Below are 19,487 nucleotides of genomic sequence, written 5' to 3'. Positions count from 1 at the left end.
GAAGACTGTTGTTACCTTGAAACCAAACTGTGGACATCAGCTACGGGTCAGCAGAAACGTCACGCACAGCAGTATTTGTTGGGGTGGTTCACTGACCTTTACCTGTTATCTAGTATTTATCTCTTGTGCGAATAGCATGTGCCAAAACTGCGCTTCTCTCATTAGTTCTAAAACGTTATGCTCTTCCATGAGCGTTGCAAGTCACGTGTCTGCAAACACCCAGTTTGATGGAGAGACGATGCAGACTGTGATACCTGTAATTGGCCTCGCAATAATTTTTATGTTGTGGTTATCAAAAACTCTATATGGCCTTGAAAGATACCAATTTACAAACGGAAGGAGGAGGAATTGTTTGTTAACAGATGGAAAACCCTACGTGTGAGAAAACAGATTACTAGAGAACAATGTAAAGCTAAAATCACAAACTGGATAAGACAACGACTCAATATTACCATATCTCTTTAACCTCTTCGTGGAAAAAGAAATGAAAATCTTCAAAGATAAACATCGTAAGTGAAACTGGATATCTGAGTGCTTGACTTTTTTCGTTGTTTGTTTCCAGGACCTGGAAACGTAGACGCCCTCCACTGTCAGCGTGCAGGGTATATAAAATTCCGTGTACGTATGGTGAGGGTCTCCGCTGGAACCGCAAAGAGAAGCGTGAATACACGTCTGAAGGAACACGAATGCATTTTCTAAATAGAGAAAATAGATAAAATCAGCTGTAGCAGGCCAAGCTTTTTGCTCAGGAAATTATGAAATAATATAATAAGAATAATAACAATAGCAGTAATTTCGTGTGGTGGCCTGGTTAAAGTCTTTCTATTGGACACTACTTCAGCGACTTGCGTGTCCCTAACCTAGCCCCGTTAACAAACCAGGGAAAGCGGACTTGTAGTGTAACGTGGAATCCGAGCCACATATCGTTCCTCACATCGTTGAGAGGTGAAGGTTAGGTTAGAACGCAGCCTGAAAAATCCAACGACCGACCAGCATTCGATCCCGCAGCATCTCAGTTTCCAAGAACGGGGTTTATCGCTGGACCACCAGGCCTGACTAATCATGAAGTTAAGTTTTCCAAAACGAGAATTTAATGTACAGTGACGAACTTTATCTATGGCACTGTCGGGTGATCAGAAACAGTCCGAAAACCATGTAAAGGTGTTTCGGGGGAGATTGTGCTGAGAAATAATTGTTAAGAAAAAAATTCGATACGTTGTGCCGTTTCCGAGTTATTTAGAACTGAAGTTAGCCAATCAGGTCGTTGCGCTAAAATGCGTTACTCAGAGACATCTGTGAGTCCGTATGGTACCTCTTGCTCAAATGCCAGTTAAAATATACCTTTTCGGAAGTGATAAATTGAACCTTGGTAAGCAAAAGCTACGTATATTCGGTCTGAGGAAACCAAATGAAGAACAAGTATGGCTACACTGTCTCTGCAAGGCTGCTTGGACTCCCCCGCGCGACGACCTGATGGGCTTACTTCAGTGCTAAAGAACACGGAAACCGTGCAACGTACAGAACTTTTTTTCTTAAGAATTATTTCTCAGCACAACCTCCCCTGCAGCACCCTTACAATCTTTTCAGACAGTTTCTGACCACCCTGTATGGATAACCCATCAAAATACATAAACACAGAGATAATTTTAACAGAAAAGAAGCCCTGAAGCTTACTAGGAGAACATGCCAAGTGCAATTACCCCATGTCCCAGAAAATTCCGTGGAGGAGGAGTCAAAATGAACGAACACCTGTCTCGGTTTATCCGCAGATACTCCAAAGTTTATGAGTTTTAGATGTAATTTAGATGCTTCTTGGCGAGCTATACTCTCAGCCGAAACGGTGGCGCAATAGCGCGAGACACGGTTTCTCATTTTTGCAACCTGTGTTGGAAACCCAATTATTGTTTTTGTTTTATTTATTTATTTCATTGCTCTACCCTGTCCGCAGAAGACTAGTACACGAATGTTTCTTACCAAGTTACAGGATACAAAGGCGTAATGTCGGGTGGTTATAATGAGACTTCACCTATTAATTTGGTAGCATTAATGTCGAGGACGTGGGGAAGCGAAATAATGCACAGTCAGTTCAACTGAAACACTTTCAACGTGCTGGTAACGTACATCATACCTTTACATACCGTTGCCGTTACTACTACAAAAGGGACTCAATAAGGCGCCCATCAGTGTCCAGAAGATCCTGAAGAGCAGGATTGCATTCTGCACAGCAGTATGAAGAACGTCCGTAGGTATCCTGGTTACCTCCCTTGCGCTGCGCTTCAAAGAGCGAATGTGTGAATGCTCCTCGGGTAAACCCTGTCCTTCAGGTAGGCACTGAACCAGAAATCACAGGGACTGAGATCAGGTGATCGTGCCGGGCTAGCATTTGGAAACGATCGGCTTCACGAGAGATGTGCGGTGGGACCTCATCTTGCATGAAAAGTGTTGAGTTCAATGCGTTTCTCTCCAGTAGGGCGGATATGACATGCTGACGAAGCATATCGCAGTAACACTGACCAATCGAACTGCACGTCTTTCGTCCTTGAGCGCCAACCTTTTCAAAAAGGAATGGGCCAATGATGAACGTAGCTGTGAAGCCACACCGAACGATGCCACGTTCACCGTACAGAGGAACGTCATGCACAGTGGCTGGAGGTGAAGATCCTCGCACTCCGTGATTCTGTGTGTTCACGTCACCCACGTGTCCATAGGATGGTCGAGTGCCAGAACTCGTCAACTGCAATCCGTGCGAGAAAGTGGAGAGCGAAGTCAACACTAAGCTGTGCATCCTGTGGTGCAGTCTACTCTACGATATGGATCTTTTACGGACACCATTTGAGAATGATTCGAAGTATATTCTGTACAGTGGATCAAGGGATGTTCAACTGTCGAGACACAGGACGAGCACTGCATGGCGATCGGGGACTTCGCGCAGCTTTGTCTGGCATAGCAACAGCGATTTTAACAACCGGTCATTGGCCAGCTACGTCAGGAACCACCGTGTACGTCTGCCGAAATATTGAGGAGAAATTACGACGCTACCCGGTCGGATGCCCGAGAACTGTTCAAATTGTAAATACGCTGCGAAAACTTCAGATCGCAGGTCATTGGCCTGTTTCCGGAGCGACGCGGAGTTCTCCTTTTGATTCGGTCTTCTTCATGAACTTCCGCAGGTGGAGGAGGAGGACCCCTCTGTAATTCTTTCAACCTGCGATATTTTTGAAGTGCAGCTGTAACACTATTATTGTTTTGATAATAGAGCTTCACCAACACTGCCCTGCTCCTTATATCCAAGCTCATGTTGACACGTGAACAAGTGCACTGCGACTGGTCAGGTGTGTGAGCCTGTGCTTCACGATAACTGATCATGTCACCTGGTAGCCATAGTTGGAAATGGAGGGTGGCACCCCATACTCTGGACATTACTGCTACCAAGTTTGGTAGTCGTACAGTAATTAGTTTCCGTATTATAACGTGTTAAGTAGGGAAATTTTAGTTGTAACCACCCGGTATTAATAGTAATAGTACAAATGGATTTCATAATCACTATTACCATTTACTATATAATATACGTGTGTATGGTGCTTTCAGGAATTAGAAACTGTTTAAATTCTCATATTCTTATATTCAATTCATATATCAATTCTTATATTAACTCTTGTATTTTATTCTTACTCTTAATCTTCAAGAAGATTCGGTGCTTTCTCTTGGATGATAAAGGTCACAGGAACATCCAGAACCAAACATAAAAATTTGAACGCCCCGGGCATCGGTTGAAGACAGGTTTTCCACCGTGACATTTCTTCTTATGAATCTCACTCGGGAAAGTGATGTTGTTAACATTGACGGAGATTTCACGTGCAAACAATAATTTCGTGGCAAGCCACGCATAACATACCATTTTACCGAAAACAGGTGTTCGCAGCTGATTACGAATCGAGATAGACTACAGCAATTTCGCCGGAAACTATTTCAAATAATTTTCTCATTCTTTCATTTTTGTTTACATTCACCCATCGGATATCCAATTAATAGACAAATAAGGACAACGTTATTCCAGTGTGCATTGGAAGACATCCGTGTAGTTACCTTCTACGGACATAGGTAGATAAATGACAAACAAAAAAAGTTGTATTCGGGTTTCGAACACGGGGCACAAATGTGTGAATCCACGACTCTAGCCAATGCAATACCACTCCGGCTGAACGATTTACCGGCTAAAAGGCACGTTAAATACCTCAAAAACTTTGACCGTCGGATATCGGGTTATGGCACTTGCCGTACTCACCTCGATGGTCATGTATGGACAGACGCTCTATACAACTGGTTGATGATTTTTTTCTTCGACAGATGATAGGTCAGTGGTTAAATTTTATCTTTGACAATTATCTTTGGCAATGATTATCTCTACCAATCACTCTCCTTATTCACGGTATTTGTGTCGCTCTCTGACATCCAACGTGTCAGTCCACAGGACTGAGCGGAATCAGGATCACTTCTGAAGATGCCGAACGCAGCTCGGGACGAAACGTCAGGAACAAAAAAAGTTTCACGGGCCACTACCGTACAGCCTGGAAGAACCACCAGCGACTAAGATAACCGGTCGTGAAACCCCCCCATTGTATGAAATCGGTGACTCGTTCCGAATGTCGCGGCCGCGTCATGTCTTAGAAAAACATTTGGAGAGTCGGCGGGCGTCGAGGGCGGAGTTAGTCGCGCTCAGCAGTAAACGTGAGCCGCGCGCGAGCCGGCGGCGGAACGAATGTTTTGTCCGTCCGCGGCAACATGTGCGAAAAATCGCCGAAGACGCAAATCTGTCGGCCGCGCGCCGGTCTCCTTCGCAGGCGCCGCCCGAGCGGGTCGTTACGCGTGCGTCGCCAGGCGCGAGAGAAAAGGCGGAGGAGCGGCAAAAAGGAAGCAGGAGGAAAGACGGGGCGAGACGCGGGGGACGGGGAGAGAAGTGGCGAGTCGGCGTTCCTGCCGAGTTATGGCACGGAATGTGTATGTAAACAGGTCCGCGCCGTAAAACCCGGCTCGCCGGCCAGTGATAAAACAGCGCTAAATATACACCCGCTGACGCGTCTTCCACGCGCGTAATTGATGGCCAGCCCGCTGAAATATGCGCTCTCTCCTCCTCTTTCTCTCTCTTTCTCTCTCCCTCTACCCTCCACTCGCTGCTGCACCGACCGCTCCGTCGGGATTTTGTATTACATTATCGATTTTATGGCCGCGCGCGCGGCGCGTCGCTGCGCCGTAATCTCCGCGGGCGGAGATTTTCGGTGTTTTCCTTTTTTCCTCTCCCCCCTCCCCCCCCCCCCTCCCCTACATTCGCGAAATGGGTGCTGGGGCGAGGTGTCACCCTGTTCGCCGGCGTTGCCGCTTCCTGTCCTTCCTTCCTGGCCTTTGTTCTCTCTTCTGGCCTCTCTAACACGGTATGGGGAATGCTCCCCCCGTCACCTCTGAGAATATATTTGGATGTTGCAGTAGTGCTACACGGAGCTACCGGCCGTCTCGCCCCGGAACCGCTTCCCCCGTCCTAGGGAAACCTGTTTGGTGCTTTTAACGCTGTGGTCGTGTTCGGCCATCGGGGCCGTTGTGTCTTAATTTTCGTCCAAGCCTTCTTAAACTGTGGTCACTGCTTCCCCTTTTCTCATCTCTCACCGTAGGGGTTAAAAACCGTTCAACCAATGGTGGGAGCCCTCCTACCAGCACAGCGCTATTTCTTTGCTGCGCACCGCTATACAATGCTGCCGGCAGCGAGCAGTCTTGACGCGGTTCTTGAAACAACAGACACATTTTGGCCTTGTAGTCTCTATGAATCTGGATACAAGCGAATTAATTGCGTTAGCTGCTAATGGGCATTCGTATAAGTCAACGGGGAAAGTTGCAAATTTGCTCCGGACTGGGATTCGAAGCCAGATCCCCTGCTTACTAGGCAGATGCACTGATCACTGCGCCATCCACACACAGTGGTCATCGCAACTGAACAGGCTACCGCAGCACTCCTATCGTCAGACATAAATTCTCAACTTATCCGCACACCACTAATCTAATGCCCCTTGGCCACTATTGAGAATCTGGTCAGACGGGAGCTGTGCTACGCTAGTCCATACATGACCACTATGTCTCGATGGCGCAGTGGTCAGCGCATCTGCCTAGCAAGCAGGGGACCTGGCTTCAAATCCCAGTCCGGAGCAGATTTTCAACTTTCCCTATTGATACAAATCAATGCCCACTAGCAGCTAATTCCATTGTGTCCTGACTCATAGTGGCTGCGGACATGTCCGAAAGAAGAGACACCTCATATACAATTAAGGGGAGGATCACCAACTGATCACTTCAGTGCAGATGCACACCAAGATCGACCTCTTACGGGAATCGGCAAAATGCCGCGAGTAATGGAGAGAATGGGCAAGGGGAACTACATCACTAGAGTACGGGTAACTTGAGAATTTAGGTCCGACGGCAGGCGTACTAGAGTAGTCCGTGCAGTTGCGATTACCACTCTGTCCGGACTGCGCTGTGGCCAGTGGATCCGTCTGGTATGCAGGAGCCGGTCGCGGTGGTCTCGCGGTTCTGGGCGCGCAGTCCGGAACCGTGCGACTGCTACGGTCGCAGGTTCGAATCCTGCCTCGGGCATGGATGTGTGTGATGTCCTTAGGTTAGTTAGGTTTAAGTAGTTCTAAGTTCTAGGGGACTAATGACCACAGCAGTTGAGTCCCATAGTGCTCAGAGCCATTTGAACCATTGGTATGCAGGAGACCCGGGGTTCGAATCCCGAACTGGCACAATTCTTCCACGTTCCCCAATGATTTAGATCATTGACCACTAGCTGCTAATGTCATAAAAGCCTTTGTGTCTTGACGATTATTACTATCAGAATCTACAAGAACAGTCTCCGCCAAATTAGGTCTACGGAAGTCACGTGAAATAACGCAATACACGGATTGGATGAACACATAAGCCATGCACCAAAATACAGAAAGATTAAAAGAGCGGAAAAGTTTAAGTATCTATGAGAATATATACAAAAATGGGATCAGACAAGACTGGCAGCATAGAAAGAACAGAAAAACTTCATAACCAACTCACATGGATGTACTACAACAAAAGAAACCACCAAGGCAGCGAAAAGTCAGACACTACAATATAATTTTACAACCAGACGCACTCTACGCTTCAGAAACGACTACGGTTGGAGCCTCAGGTACCCTATTACAGACACAGAAGAAACAGAACGCAAAATCGCCAGAAAAAGTTTTGGAGCAGTATGTAGAGTTGATAAATGGATAAAGTGACAAAAGAATTATACGGACATACAGACACAGATACGATCAGAAATCGCCGACTAACATTCAGTCGACATGTACGTAGAACTAACAACAACAAGAGACTCAGGAAGAGCATTTTTCATGTCGTAAATAACTCAATTTAAAAAACTGGTGGTTTCAAGAAATAGAAGAAGATCTAAAACAAATAGCTAATTGATAAATGAAAGAGGTAAGTTCACAAACAATATTATGAACACGAGATCTGAAGTAAAAGAAAGGAAGAAAACAGGAAAAATACGGACATATGAAACAGGTATAGAGTCAAAGAATGAAAAGACTTGGAGAAGAAAAGAAGAGGAAAGAAGAAAAAATTGACTAATCGTGCAGCAGTCAAGCTCAAACACTATCTTAAGGGCAAACGTGTGTAATAATAATAAAGTACACACTGAATTAACAAAATTGATACCTTATTTTCAGTTTTGTACAGTCCTAGAGCCCAACACCACATTAAACTACGCAAGTATTTTAAAATAAAATTAATAAAATATTAATAAGAGAAAGAAGAAAGATAGAGCGAAAGGAAAGAACGAGATTGAGGAAAGTAAGAATATAATTAGCTACAAAAAAACCTTAAACGTAATGGAGGAAAGGTTAGCATTAGCATTACAAACAAGAGTAAAGAAACTATTGAGATACTTACTATTAGACGGTTTAATATTCTTAACTGGGCTTACATTTACACGTAAGATCCTTCTTAAGTTAATGCTTTATCGAGGTGTGATTGTTTCCTGTTACATGAGTAAATTTGAAACTTGATCAAGTGGCTGTTAAACTGGTGCATAAATTGCGCTATCTTGGAAGTAGAACAGATAAAGAAAGAAGATTCATGAAGCAGTTCAGAAAACTGGCGAGTAACATCCGAAAATGTTTATAAGCCTTCAGGTCAAAAAAAGTTCTCCGAAGGCAAGGTTTCAAGCTTTGCTCCGTATTGCTGCGAATGTGGACGGTGGGAACACAGATATGAAGCGACCAGAAGCCTGTTAAATGCAGTGATAGAGAAACTTGTTGAATAGCATTTGGACTGATGGAGCAAGGAATGTTGATGTCCTGCAGAAAGTCTACGGGAAAAGCTGCGTAATAGTGAACATAATGTTGGAAGATTTGGAATGGATGAGCAGATATTAGATACGATTCAATGCTGAAAACTGTAGTTGAGAGGATGGTGGAAATAGACAATCGCAAGGACAGACAATAATATGAGTGTACAACGCAGACCATAGTTTAATGTGTCATACAGAGTTATGGAGATAGCTGGCAAGGGCCAGAGAAGAGAATCTGCATCAAACAAATCTTAGGATATTATTGAATTGTCTTCTACTGAGAAGGAGCGATCTGTATTTCACTCGAAAAAAAACTTTAAATAGCCACGATCGCATACTTTAGTCTTTATTGTTGACAAGCGGTTTCGACAGTTGAACTGTCATCTTCTGCTCTTCAAAAAGAGCTTTTTATAAAAACAAGTTCCATTGTGAGTTAGTACAACATGTCATATTGTTATTACGGTGGATAAAATATTGCGCATTATACGTATGTTTGTCAACAATAAAACCAGTTAGAACTAAAAGCGCCTCGTGTACATCGGCATACTCGCACTTACAGAGGCTTGTTAATGCTTACAACGCACCATATACAGTAAAACGCACCGCATATTTTGCTTAAGGGTGGAACCACGATGTATGTTACAGTTCGCTCAAACATAAACAGATGTAATAATGTGCATTTTAAGAACTAACAAGCCCCCGTGAGTGCTACGTATGCGAACGTGGCCATGAGAACAAGGAGCTTTTTAACTGTAAATGGTTTTATTGTCGACAGACCTGTATGTAATGTGCAGTATTTTGTCCGCCATAATGACAACACGGCATGGGGTATTAACTCTCAATAGAACACGTTTTATAACTTTTTTTAAGACCAGAAGACGTCAGTTACAACTGTCGAAACCGGTTGTCAACACTACAGACTAATTTATTTACCTTGAATATTGGAAGTTTTTTCCAGAATCGTCGAATAGCTGATCGAAACAACCACTTCCGCGTAGTCGCAGAATAAGTGTGTAAGGAAAGGATGCCGATGCCGCAGGCAAATGTGAAGTAATATAATAAACAACATTAACATATTTGTTATTGATGAGCACCGTAAACAAAGTAATGACTTCCGCCGCGAAAAGAAGACGAAAGATTGCTGATCGTCTGATGCGCGTTTCTCTGCTCTTAGTCCACGTCTTACCCCTGAAAGGGAGGGTGTGCCATCAAGTACTTAGTAGCTCTCAAGTTTCTTCTGGACTTTCAATGGTTCAAATGGTTCTAAGCGCTATGGGACTTAAGATCTGAGGCAATCAGTCCCCTACAACTTAGAACTAAACCTAACTAACCTTTAGGACATCACACACATCCATGCCCGAGGCAGGATTCGAACCTGCGACCGTAGCAGCCGCGTGGTTCCGGACTGAAGCGCCTAGAACCGCTCGAATACAGCAGCCGACCCTGAATTTCAGTGGTAGCTGTGTTGAATTGCAATCCCAGTATGTTGCCATCGATTTCCCTAAATGACTTAAGGCTAACGCCACGACAGTTTCCTCTAATGGTCGAGACCGTCTCTTTCCCAAACGTTCTTAAACTAAGCTAATGCTTCATCTCCGATGCCCTCAAACATAGTCAATACAAACTGTCCGTCCTTCCAGTCTTCACTCATAACTAAATTCACATTTCTTTTTATAGCGGGAATCAAGTGCTGTATTTTTCGCACTCTGCCGCGTTACTGTAATTCTTCAGAAATAGCGGAAGACTTGGATTAATATTTGTCGATCTCCGTAACTTCTCCACGGCTCTTCTTCGTTATTGTTGTTGTTGTGGTCTTCAGTCCTCAGACTGGTTTGATGTGGCTCTTCATGCTACTCTATCCTGTGCAAGCTTCTTCATCTCCCAGTACGTACTGCAGCCTACATCCCTCTGAATCTGCTTAGTGTATTCATCTCTTGGTCTCCCTCTGCGATTTTTACCCTCCACGCTGCCCTCCAATACAAAATTGGTGATCCCTTGATACCTCAGAATATGCCCTACCAACAGATCCCTTCTTCTAGACAAAATGTGCTACAAACTCCTCTTCTCCCCAATTCTGTTCAATACCTCCTCATTAGTTATGTGATCTACCCATCTAATCTTCAGCATTCTTCTGAAGCACCACATTTCGAAAGCTTCTATTCTCTTCTTGTCCAAACTAGTTATTGTCCATGTTTCACTTCCATACATGGCTACACTCCATACAAATACTTTCAGAAACGACTTCCTGACAAATCAATACTCGATGTTAACAAATTTCTTTTCTTCAGAAATACATTCCTTGCCATTGCCAGTCTACATTTTATATCCTCTCTACTTCGACCATCATCAGTTATTTTGCTCCCCAAATATCAAAACTCCTTTACCACTTTAAGTGTCTCATTTCCTAATCGAATTCTCTCAGCATCACCCGATTTAATTCGACTACATTCCATTATGCTCGTTTTGCTTTTGTTGGAGTTCACGTTATATCCTCCTTTCAAGACACTGTCCATTCCGTTCAACTGCTCTTCCAAATCCTTTGCTGTCTCTGACAGAATTACAATGTCATCGGCGAACCTCAAAGTTTTTATTTCTTCTCCATGGATTTTAATACCTACTCCTTGATTGCTTGCTCAATATACAGATTGAATAATATCGGGGAGAGACTACAACCCTGTCTCACTCCCTTCCCAACCACTGCTTCCCTTTCATGTCCCTTGACTTTTATAAGTGCCTTCTGGTTTCTGTACAAATTGTAAATAGCCTTTCGCTCCCCGTATTTTACCCCTGCCACCTTCAGAATTTGAAAGAGTGTATTCCAGTCAACATTGTCAAAAACTTTCTCTTCGTAGAGCACGCAACTGACTTGGAGCACTGGCGGGAACAGGACACATAACCAGTACCACTGATGATAGAACGGGGTTGTGAGGAAGAGGAAAGTCCGGCTGTATATAATTCTGCAGCTTCTCAGTGACGGACGCAGAACTGGTACTCTAGGCTGCCGCATTAGGAAAACAGAAGGCTGCTGGCGTGGTTTACCGTGCAAACGCTGGGCGCGACTGGTCCGAGGCTGGTGCTGCTGGCGGTGGTGGTGTTGGTGGTGGCGGTGGTGGTGGAGGGGGCCGGGAAGGCGCCGGCGGTGGTGGTGGCGGCGGCACTGGTGCACGCGTCTGACCGCAAAAACCACGAGGCGACCGACGCCCACTGCAACAGAACACACCGCTGCCCTTGGCCTCACATTGGTGGCGGAGGCTCGCTGACACCTGCTGGCCATCTCGTGGAGTCACTCCACGAGGAGGTCACGGCAAGTGCCGTAATTCGATTTCCCAGAAACTTCGCTCGACGTAAGAGGGATCAAAACAAGAGAACACATGTCTCAGCCGGTTCTAGGCGCTTCAGTCTGGAACCGCGCCACCACTTAATCCGTAGATACTCGACCGTGTCTGAAAAAACGACGGTCAAAGCTTTCGAGGTATGATCCAGGTGCCTTAAGCGTGTGATATCCTTATGCGCAAAGTTGGCCCAGTGGTTAGCGTCGCGGCTTCGTAACTTTTCACCCGGTATTCGAGCCTTGATTATTACCTTTATTTTTGATTTTATCTATGTCCGTATAAGATTACTACGTGGTCCGCGGCTCGTGCTGTTGCGGTAGCGTTCTCGCTTTCCGCGCACGTGGTCCAAGGTTCGATTCCCGACTGGGTCAGGGATTTTCTCTGCCTCGAGAAGACTGGATGTTGTGTGTCTTTTATCATCATGTCATCCTCATTCACTCGCAAGTCGCAGTAGTGGCGTTAAAGAACTTTTGGAGCGGTGGCCGAACAGCCCCGCGAGGGGTCTCCCGGCCACCAATGCCATGCGCTCATTATTATTATTCCTACATGAATGTTTTCCGCTGTTCACTGATACAACGTTGCCCTTACTCGTCTACTGGGCGTATGTCAGATGAATGATTTTTTTTTAAAAATCAGAAAATTCTTTGAAATTGTTTTCGGTTAATTTCCTGAGTTGTAACTTGATTTGCCTTAGCCAGTTTTCGGGAAAGTGATCCGTTGCGCATGCTTTGCCGCGGAATTATTGCCAACGCGCGAAATTCTCTTCAGTATTAATGCCGTTCCTTTCTCAATGAGATTCATACGAAGAAATGTCACTGTGGCAAATCTACCACTGCACGATGCTCATGGTGTTCCGAATATCTGTTTGGAATATTTCTACAATCGGTATCATCCAAGGAAAAGCATCATATCTTCCTGAAGAACAAATACATGGAAATATATATAAGAATTAATGTAAGAATTTATATGAGAATGAAATATCAAAATATGATAATTTAAAAAGATTGTAAACCCTCAACATACTACACACGCATAATATTATACAGTAAATTTACAACACTTATTGTGGTATCCAATTGTACTTCTACAATTAGTATAACGCCCTTGTATCCCCTAATTTCATAAGAACACTGGTGTAGTAACCCTCTACATACATGAGTAGGTAAAACAAAAGCAATAAAATAAAATAGATGAGAACAATAATCGGGCTTCCAACATGGGATGCAAAATTAATATTCCGCGATGCTAACGACTGAGCCACATTTCGTTTGAGGATATCGCTGTGTAAAAAACAGATAAAGTACCTCGAAAACTTTGGCCGTCGTTCTTTCAGAAACGGTCGGGTACACACGGAAAAGCCGGGACACGTGTTCCCTTACTTTGACTTCTCTTCCACTGAGCGAAATTTCTGGGGAATCGGCTGTTGGCACTCGCCGTGTTCTCCTCGTCAGCGGGTTTCTCACAGTTGTGCGGAGTGGCGCTTGTGCGAAGACGGAATGTGTTGACAACCCTGTTCTGTACAAAATACTACGGTGAATGAAGCAATGCTCAAATGAAAAATGCCATGGTTTCTGGTGTATAATACTGTGTCTGTGTGATATGTCACATAACCCCCTTTCCATTCGAAAATTACCATTTGCATCCAAGATGGAGTGTCCGAAAAAGGCCATTATGTTGATAAATAACCTCACACACTTCCCCCCTCTCCCATATACTAATTAAGTTTAAATTTCTGTTTGTTAACTGTTTCTGTTTTACACTGGTCATTCCACACATATTGACCATCCTCTAGGTACAAGTCTAATACTGTCCATGTGACGCTAAATATTTCTTTTCTGATCGCGCTGCAGCCCATCTGATCGAAGTGCGATTGCGGTGCACGAGGTAACAACCCCAAGGTAGACAAAGAAAGTTTATTTTGGCGGATTCGATTAAATCACCTCCACAATAAGGCTGATCAAACTAACAGATGGTCGCCTTTGTCACCTATAAGGGAAACATCTACATTTTAGGACGAGTTTTTAATGGATTTGGGAAATATACACTCCTGGAAATGGAAAAAATAACACATTGACACCGGTGTGTCAGACCCACCATACTTGCTCCGGACACTGCGAGAGGGCTGTACAAGCGATGATCACACGCACGGCACAGCGGACACACCAGGAACCGCGGTGTTGGCCGTCGAATGGCGCTAGCTGCGCAGCATTTGTGCACCGCCGCCGTCAGTGTCAGCCAGTTTGCCGTGGCATACGGAGCTCCATCCCAGTCTTTAACACTGGTAGCATGCCGCGACAGCGTGGACGTGAACCGTATGTGCAGTTGACGGACTTTGAGCGAGGGCGTTTAGTGGGCATGCGGGAGGCCGGGTGGACGTACCGCCGAATTGCTCAACACGTGGGGCGTGAGGTCTCCACAGTACATCGATGATGTCGCCAGTGGTCGGCGGAAGGTGCACGTGCCCGTCGACCTGGGACCGGACTGCAGCGACGCACGGATGCACGCCAAGACCGTAGGATCCTACGCAGTGCCGTAGGGGACCGCACCGCCACTTCCCAGCAAATTAGGGACACTGTTGCTCCTGGGGTATCGGCGAGGACCACTCGCAACCGTCTCCATGAAGCTGGGCTACGGTTCCGCACACCGTTAGGCCGTCTTCCGCTCACGCCCCAACATCGTGCAGCCCGCCTCCAGTGGTGTCGCGACAGGCGTGAATGGAGGGACGAATGGAGACGTGTCGTCTTCAGCGATGAGAGTCGCTTCTGCCTTGGTGCCAATGATGGTCGTATGCCCGTTTGGCGTCGTGCAGGTGAGCGCCACAATCAGGACTGCATGCGACCGAGGCACACAGGACCAACACCCGGCATCATGGTGTGGGGAGCGATCTCCTACACTGGCCGCACACCTCTGGTGATCGTCGAGGGGACACTGAATAGTGCACGGTACATCCAAACCGTCATCGAACCCATCGTTCTACCATTCCTAGACCGGCAAGGGAACTTGCTGTTCCAACAGGACAATGCACGTCCGCATGTATCCCGTGCCACCCAACGTGCTCTAGAAGGTGTAAGTTAACTACCCTGGCCAGCAAGATCTCCGGATCTGTCCCCCATTGAGCATGTTTGGGACTGGATGAAGCGTCGTCTCACGCGGTCTGCACGTCCAGCACGAACGCTGGTCCAACTGAGGCGCCAGGTGGAAATGGCATGGCAAGCCGTTACACAGGACTACATCCAGCATCTCTACGATCGTCTCCATGGGAGAATAGCAGCCTGCATTGCTGCGAAAGGTGGATATACACTGTACTAGTGCCGACATTGTGCATGCTCTGTTGCCTGTGTCTATGTGCCTGTGGTTCTGTCAGTGTGATCATGTGATGTATCTGACCCCAGGAATGTGTCAATAAAGTTTCCCCTTCCTGGGACAATGAATGCACGGTGTTCTTATTTCAATTTCCAGCTGTGTAGTATTTAAGAGTCTCGTATCAACAGTCGTAGGCTAATATATAATCTGCACATATCTGATTGGTTCGTCATGGCATTCCGAACGATATTTCGCCGTGATAAGAAAACGGATGCGCATTCGGGAGTCGGATGGTTCAAATCCCCGGCCGACAGTTCAAAAGTGGAGTTTCAACGGCTTCTGTACGTCTCTTAAGGAAAAAGACGGGATGATTCTTTTGAAAAATTCACTGCCAATTTGCTTCTCCTATCCATATATGGTCAGTCTCTACTGATCTCGTCACTGAAGGAACGTTAAATCCAAATCGACATTTCTATAATAATAACCCATGTATGCTGATGGGTATAGATCACTTCGTTTATAAAAAAAATTATAACGTTTTGCAAATCAGTTTTTTGTGAGCGATATGCTTTGGGAACTATTGTTTTCATTTGATATAACGTGAACAATTTTAGTGAATTAATAAAAAAACAGAAATATGTTAATTTTATAAGTTATGTGCAGTAGTGTTTTCAATAAGATTTGTACTATGTACATGAAAAAAATAGGGTAAAGTAAATTTAAATACTTTCGTCAACAAGTATGTAAACGCATAGACTCTTTACTTACAGTTTTAGTAATTGTGTTCTGCCGCTTCGAGCTTGGAGGAAAGAGACGTTATGTTATAGCCGGCTTTGTGACCGAGCGGTTCTAGGCGCATCAGTCTGGAACCGCGTGACCCCTGCGGACGCATGTTCGAATCCTGCCTAGAGCGTGGATGTGTGTGATGTCCTTAGGTTAGTTAGGTTTAAGTAGTCCTAAGTTCTAGGGGACTGATGACCTCAAATGTTAAGTTCCATAGTGCTCAGAGCCATTTGAACCATTTTGTTTTGTTATATTGGTGGCTCTTATGGAGTCGGTGGTAACAGAGAGAGATGTATTGACTGTTGTAAGACAGAGACATGTTAGAGCAGCAGCAGGAAGCTGTATTTCTGTGAAAGATGGTTTATCATTGTGAAACAGTTTGCTTGCTTAATATGAAAAAAAACATAGGAGACAAATCGTATGGGAATTCTTATTATTTACGAGCAGGAGCTACCTTGATAATCCAGATTGTAACCTGCAGGTAGTTTCTTCAAACTGACGAACCTTATACGAACAATCATACTTCACAGAATGCAACCGACAGCCATCCCGCAATTTAACCCCATACACAAACTGTAGATCTACTAGAATTTGTCGTGATTTTGACATTCGTATCAGCTCTCTCGATATCGCTTAAGAGGCTTTTGGTACACTGCACAGCAACGAAACTTCATCAAAGGATTTCCACCGCGTGAGGAACAGGGCAGCCTGCTACTGCTGGTAATCTAGAAACTTACGTTCCTCGTTAAAAATGTGACTGGAAAGTCCGAAATTCAGCTTTCACTGAAAGAACTAACGATAGTTCTTTTTTCTTTCAATGTTACCTAAATACTTATTACCCCTAACAGTCAAGTATATCGGCACTTCGCATGGGCGCTGAAAATTACAATCACGCAGAAACTAGAGTATCAGGAAGAAACTTCGACGGGACATTAAACCGTAATATTTCTTCCTTCTAGGATGAAGTAATAAGTAACGTTAGCTGAAAATCTGCTGTTGAAAAGACAGGAACAAGACAGGACTTCGGGCTGCGTCGAATTCACTGCGTTTCACTGTATAGGGTTTTTCCCATCACAACTTAATACTGAGTCCTACAAATTCTGCAGACACGTTATAAAATGTGAGCGGCAATTTCACAGGATTTCATGTATCACTACTGGATTATTTGACCGATATTTATAGGCATGATGGACAAATCTTTTTGCATTCAGATAAAGGGCTTAACAGTTGTCATGGAAAAAAAGATTCTGCAAAGGGGCCAACAAGCAATTAAAGCGTAAGGGGGTTTAACATTTACGAACAGACCTAATTTCTCGGCTAAACGGAAAGTTTAATTTGATTCTTAAGTGGAATATGAAAAAGATTTATTTTAGCTCTATTATAGTCACTTCCTTATTCCAAGTATGAGAAGAAGAAAGAAAATCTTACGAAATAGCAACAAGTATAATAAAAGACATTACAGTACATGTGGGCTTCAGAAAATATAGAGTTGACTTACGGTTGTTTCAAGCGTTGTGTATTATTCGCACTGATTTTACAATTCTTTGAAGTGAGCTCGTGAAAGTAACACCTGTTACTGCCTACAGTATATACTTATCTCGTCGAGAATCTGCAAATGCGTGAAAACAATACAGCTATTCTTTCCTACGACAAGCAAATAAAACTGATTCCTTGAACAGCGGTGTCCAGTCTTTATCTTCAGACGGCAGCGCCAGATTACGCAACCAAATTCTCGAGTGTGGCGCGTATCTGTTGCTAAGGAGTATGCTTTCTGCTGTCCTTGACGTACAGAGTGAATTTGCAGGGGGTCAGGTCGCTTCATTTATCATATCAGCAAAGAGAGTTAATTAGTACCATGATCTCTAGTACAGACTTGTCAGGTAGAAACTGAACAACTTAAACATGAAGCGATATTCCAGTGCATAAGCACCTTGCTTCAATAATTATACCAGTCAAAAAATGGCTCTGAGTGACTTAATTTATGAGGTCATCAGTCGCCTAGAACTTAGAACTAATTAAACCTAACGACATCACACACATCCATGCCCGAGGCACGATTCGAGCCTGCGACCGTAGCGGTCGCTCGGGTTCCAGACTGTAACGCCCAGAACCGCAGGGCCACTTCGGCCGGCGATAATATAGGTTTGGGAAACTTTCTGAATAATTGGTGGACTAAAAAAGAAAACGAAACTGAAGAAAATAAGTGCCAGAGGAGGAATAGAACCGGAGACCTCTGGCGTAAGAGTCCGAGCCCTAAACACTAAAGAAGAAAGAAGATACCAGTCACACCGTTCCCGGTCAGGCGAGGTACTCTGTACGACGGAGTGAGAAAACGCAGGTGGGACACACTGCAGGAGGCGCCCATGTCGTCGTTCTTATGCATAGTAATAAGGTCTCTTTCCATAGCCTGACCACAGAAGCAGATAACTCGGTAGCATCAAAGAGAATTTTCAAAATGAACGCTGGCGCCAAAGTCTCTGGCAAGTGTCTTCAAGCCGAAGCTCTTTGGCGAGCCTGAGAATGATCCCGGAAATGCACAAAGGTCAGGGCACTCTCTGGCTGTCCCGCGGGCTACACGAAGTGTAAAGTAAATTTTGCTTTTTCTACTTACAGGTTCACGCTTCAGATGCATTGTCAGAGATAGACTGAACCTATAAAGCAACTGTGTTAATATCCCTTGTCGTAATTTCATTGTTTGCTTGACGTAATACTCTCTTCGAATCTACTGCCGCTTGGCACACGTAATTTATTAGGTATGCCCTTGACTAAACGCACTACACGCCCAATAGGAAAAAGGAAACTGGCCGAGCCACTCATTGGAGCAACACTTTCTTGCATTCGAACTGTAAGGGGCAGTCAAATGAAAACCAAACACCCGCCACAACAGGAAGTCGAATGATTCTGCCACACACGCAAAGACATTTATTCAACTGGGAGACGAGACAATCAGTTCTTGTTTTGCAGAGAGCAGTCGGTCGCTGACGTTTCCACAGCCCATAATCGCACTCAATCTTTCACTTCCTCGTCCGTCTGAAACCGACCTTCGCATATGCCTTTCTTCAGGCCGCCAAAGACGAGGAAATCACCCGGTGGAAGATACGAGATGTACGGAGGATGCTGCAGTTTTTCTAACCAAATCGCTGAAGCGAGGCTTCGTCCGATTAGCAGTGTCGGGACGGGCGTTACCTTGCCACCAGGTGATTCTGTCCGACAGCATTCCTGGGCGTTTTGACTTTATGGCGCGTCGCAGTTTCTGCAAAGTGTGTCTTCACAGCGCTGCGTACTGATTGTGGTTCCACGCTCGATGAACAGAGGGTCCCTGTAGTCAAAGAAGGTCATCAAAACCTAACCGGAACTAATGTGAAAAGCTTTGGATTTCTTTTTAGGGGGAGATGAGGGGTGTTTCTGTTGTTGGCTTTGCCGTTTGCATTCGGGGGTGTAGGACGGGATCATTCTGTTGGACACATAACGAGCGCCTCCACACACTGCAATCGGACTAACGATACGCTTCAGAGATTTGGTTGGGAAGCATTGCAGCATCCCCCGTTCAGCGCCGGTGTTTCACAGTGTGATTTTCACATATTTGGCAATCTGAAGAAATACATGCGTGGACGTCGATTTCACTACTACGAGGAAGCATAAAGGTCGGAGCGGTTGTGGATACGTCGACCGCCGACCGCGTTTTTCGGCCACGGCAGTAC

The 19,487-nt window shown here is 45.0% G+C and overlaps 1 protein-coding gene and 1 non-coding gene across 2 annotated transcripts in view; one reads left to right on the top strand and one right to left on the bottom strand.

Annotated features, from left to right (window-relative positions):
- The window catches only part of LOC126282453 (zinc finger protein basonuclin-2-like), a 613,154-nt gene that overhangs the window by 442,758 nt on the left and 150,909 nt on the right, over window positions 1–19,487 (bottom strand). Inside the window, exon 2 of the mRNA XM_049982110.1 lies at window positions 11,408–11,572. Coding sequence (XP_049838067.1) covers window positions 11,408–11,572 — 165 coding nt within the window. The remainder of the gene's footprint in view (window positions 1–11,407; window positions 11,573–19,487) is intronic.
- Trnaa-agc (transfer RNA alanine (anticodon AGC)) lies at window positions 6,122–6,194 on the top strand. The gene has a single exon. It is a non-coding gene; the product is annotated as a tRNA-Ala (tRNA).

This window comes from Schistocerca gregaria, chromosome 7, assembly GCF_023897955.1.
Source record: "Schistocerca gregaria isolate iqSchGreg1 chromosome 7, iqSchGreg1.2, whole genome shotgun sequence".
NCBI classification, from domain to species: Eukaryota; Metazoa; Arthropoda; class Insecta; order Orthoptera; family Acrididae; genus Schistocerca; species Schistocerca gregaria.
This window is presented reverse-complemented; position numbering and strand designations above follow the sequence as displayed.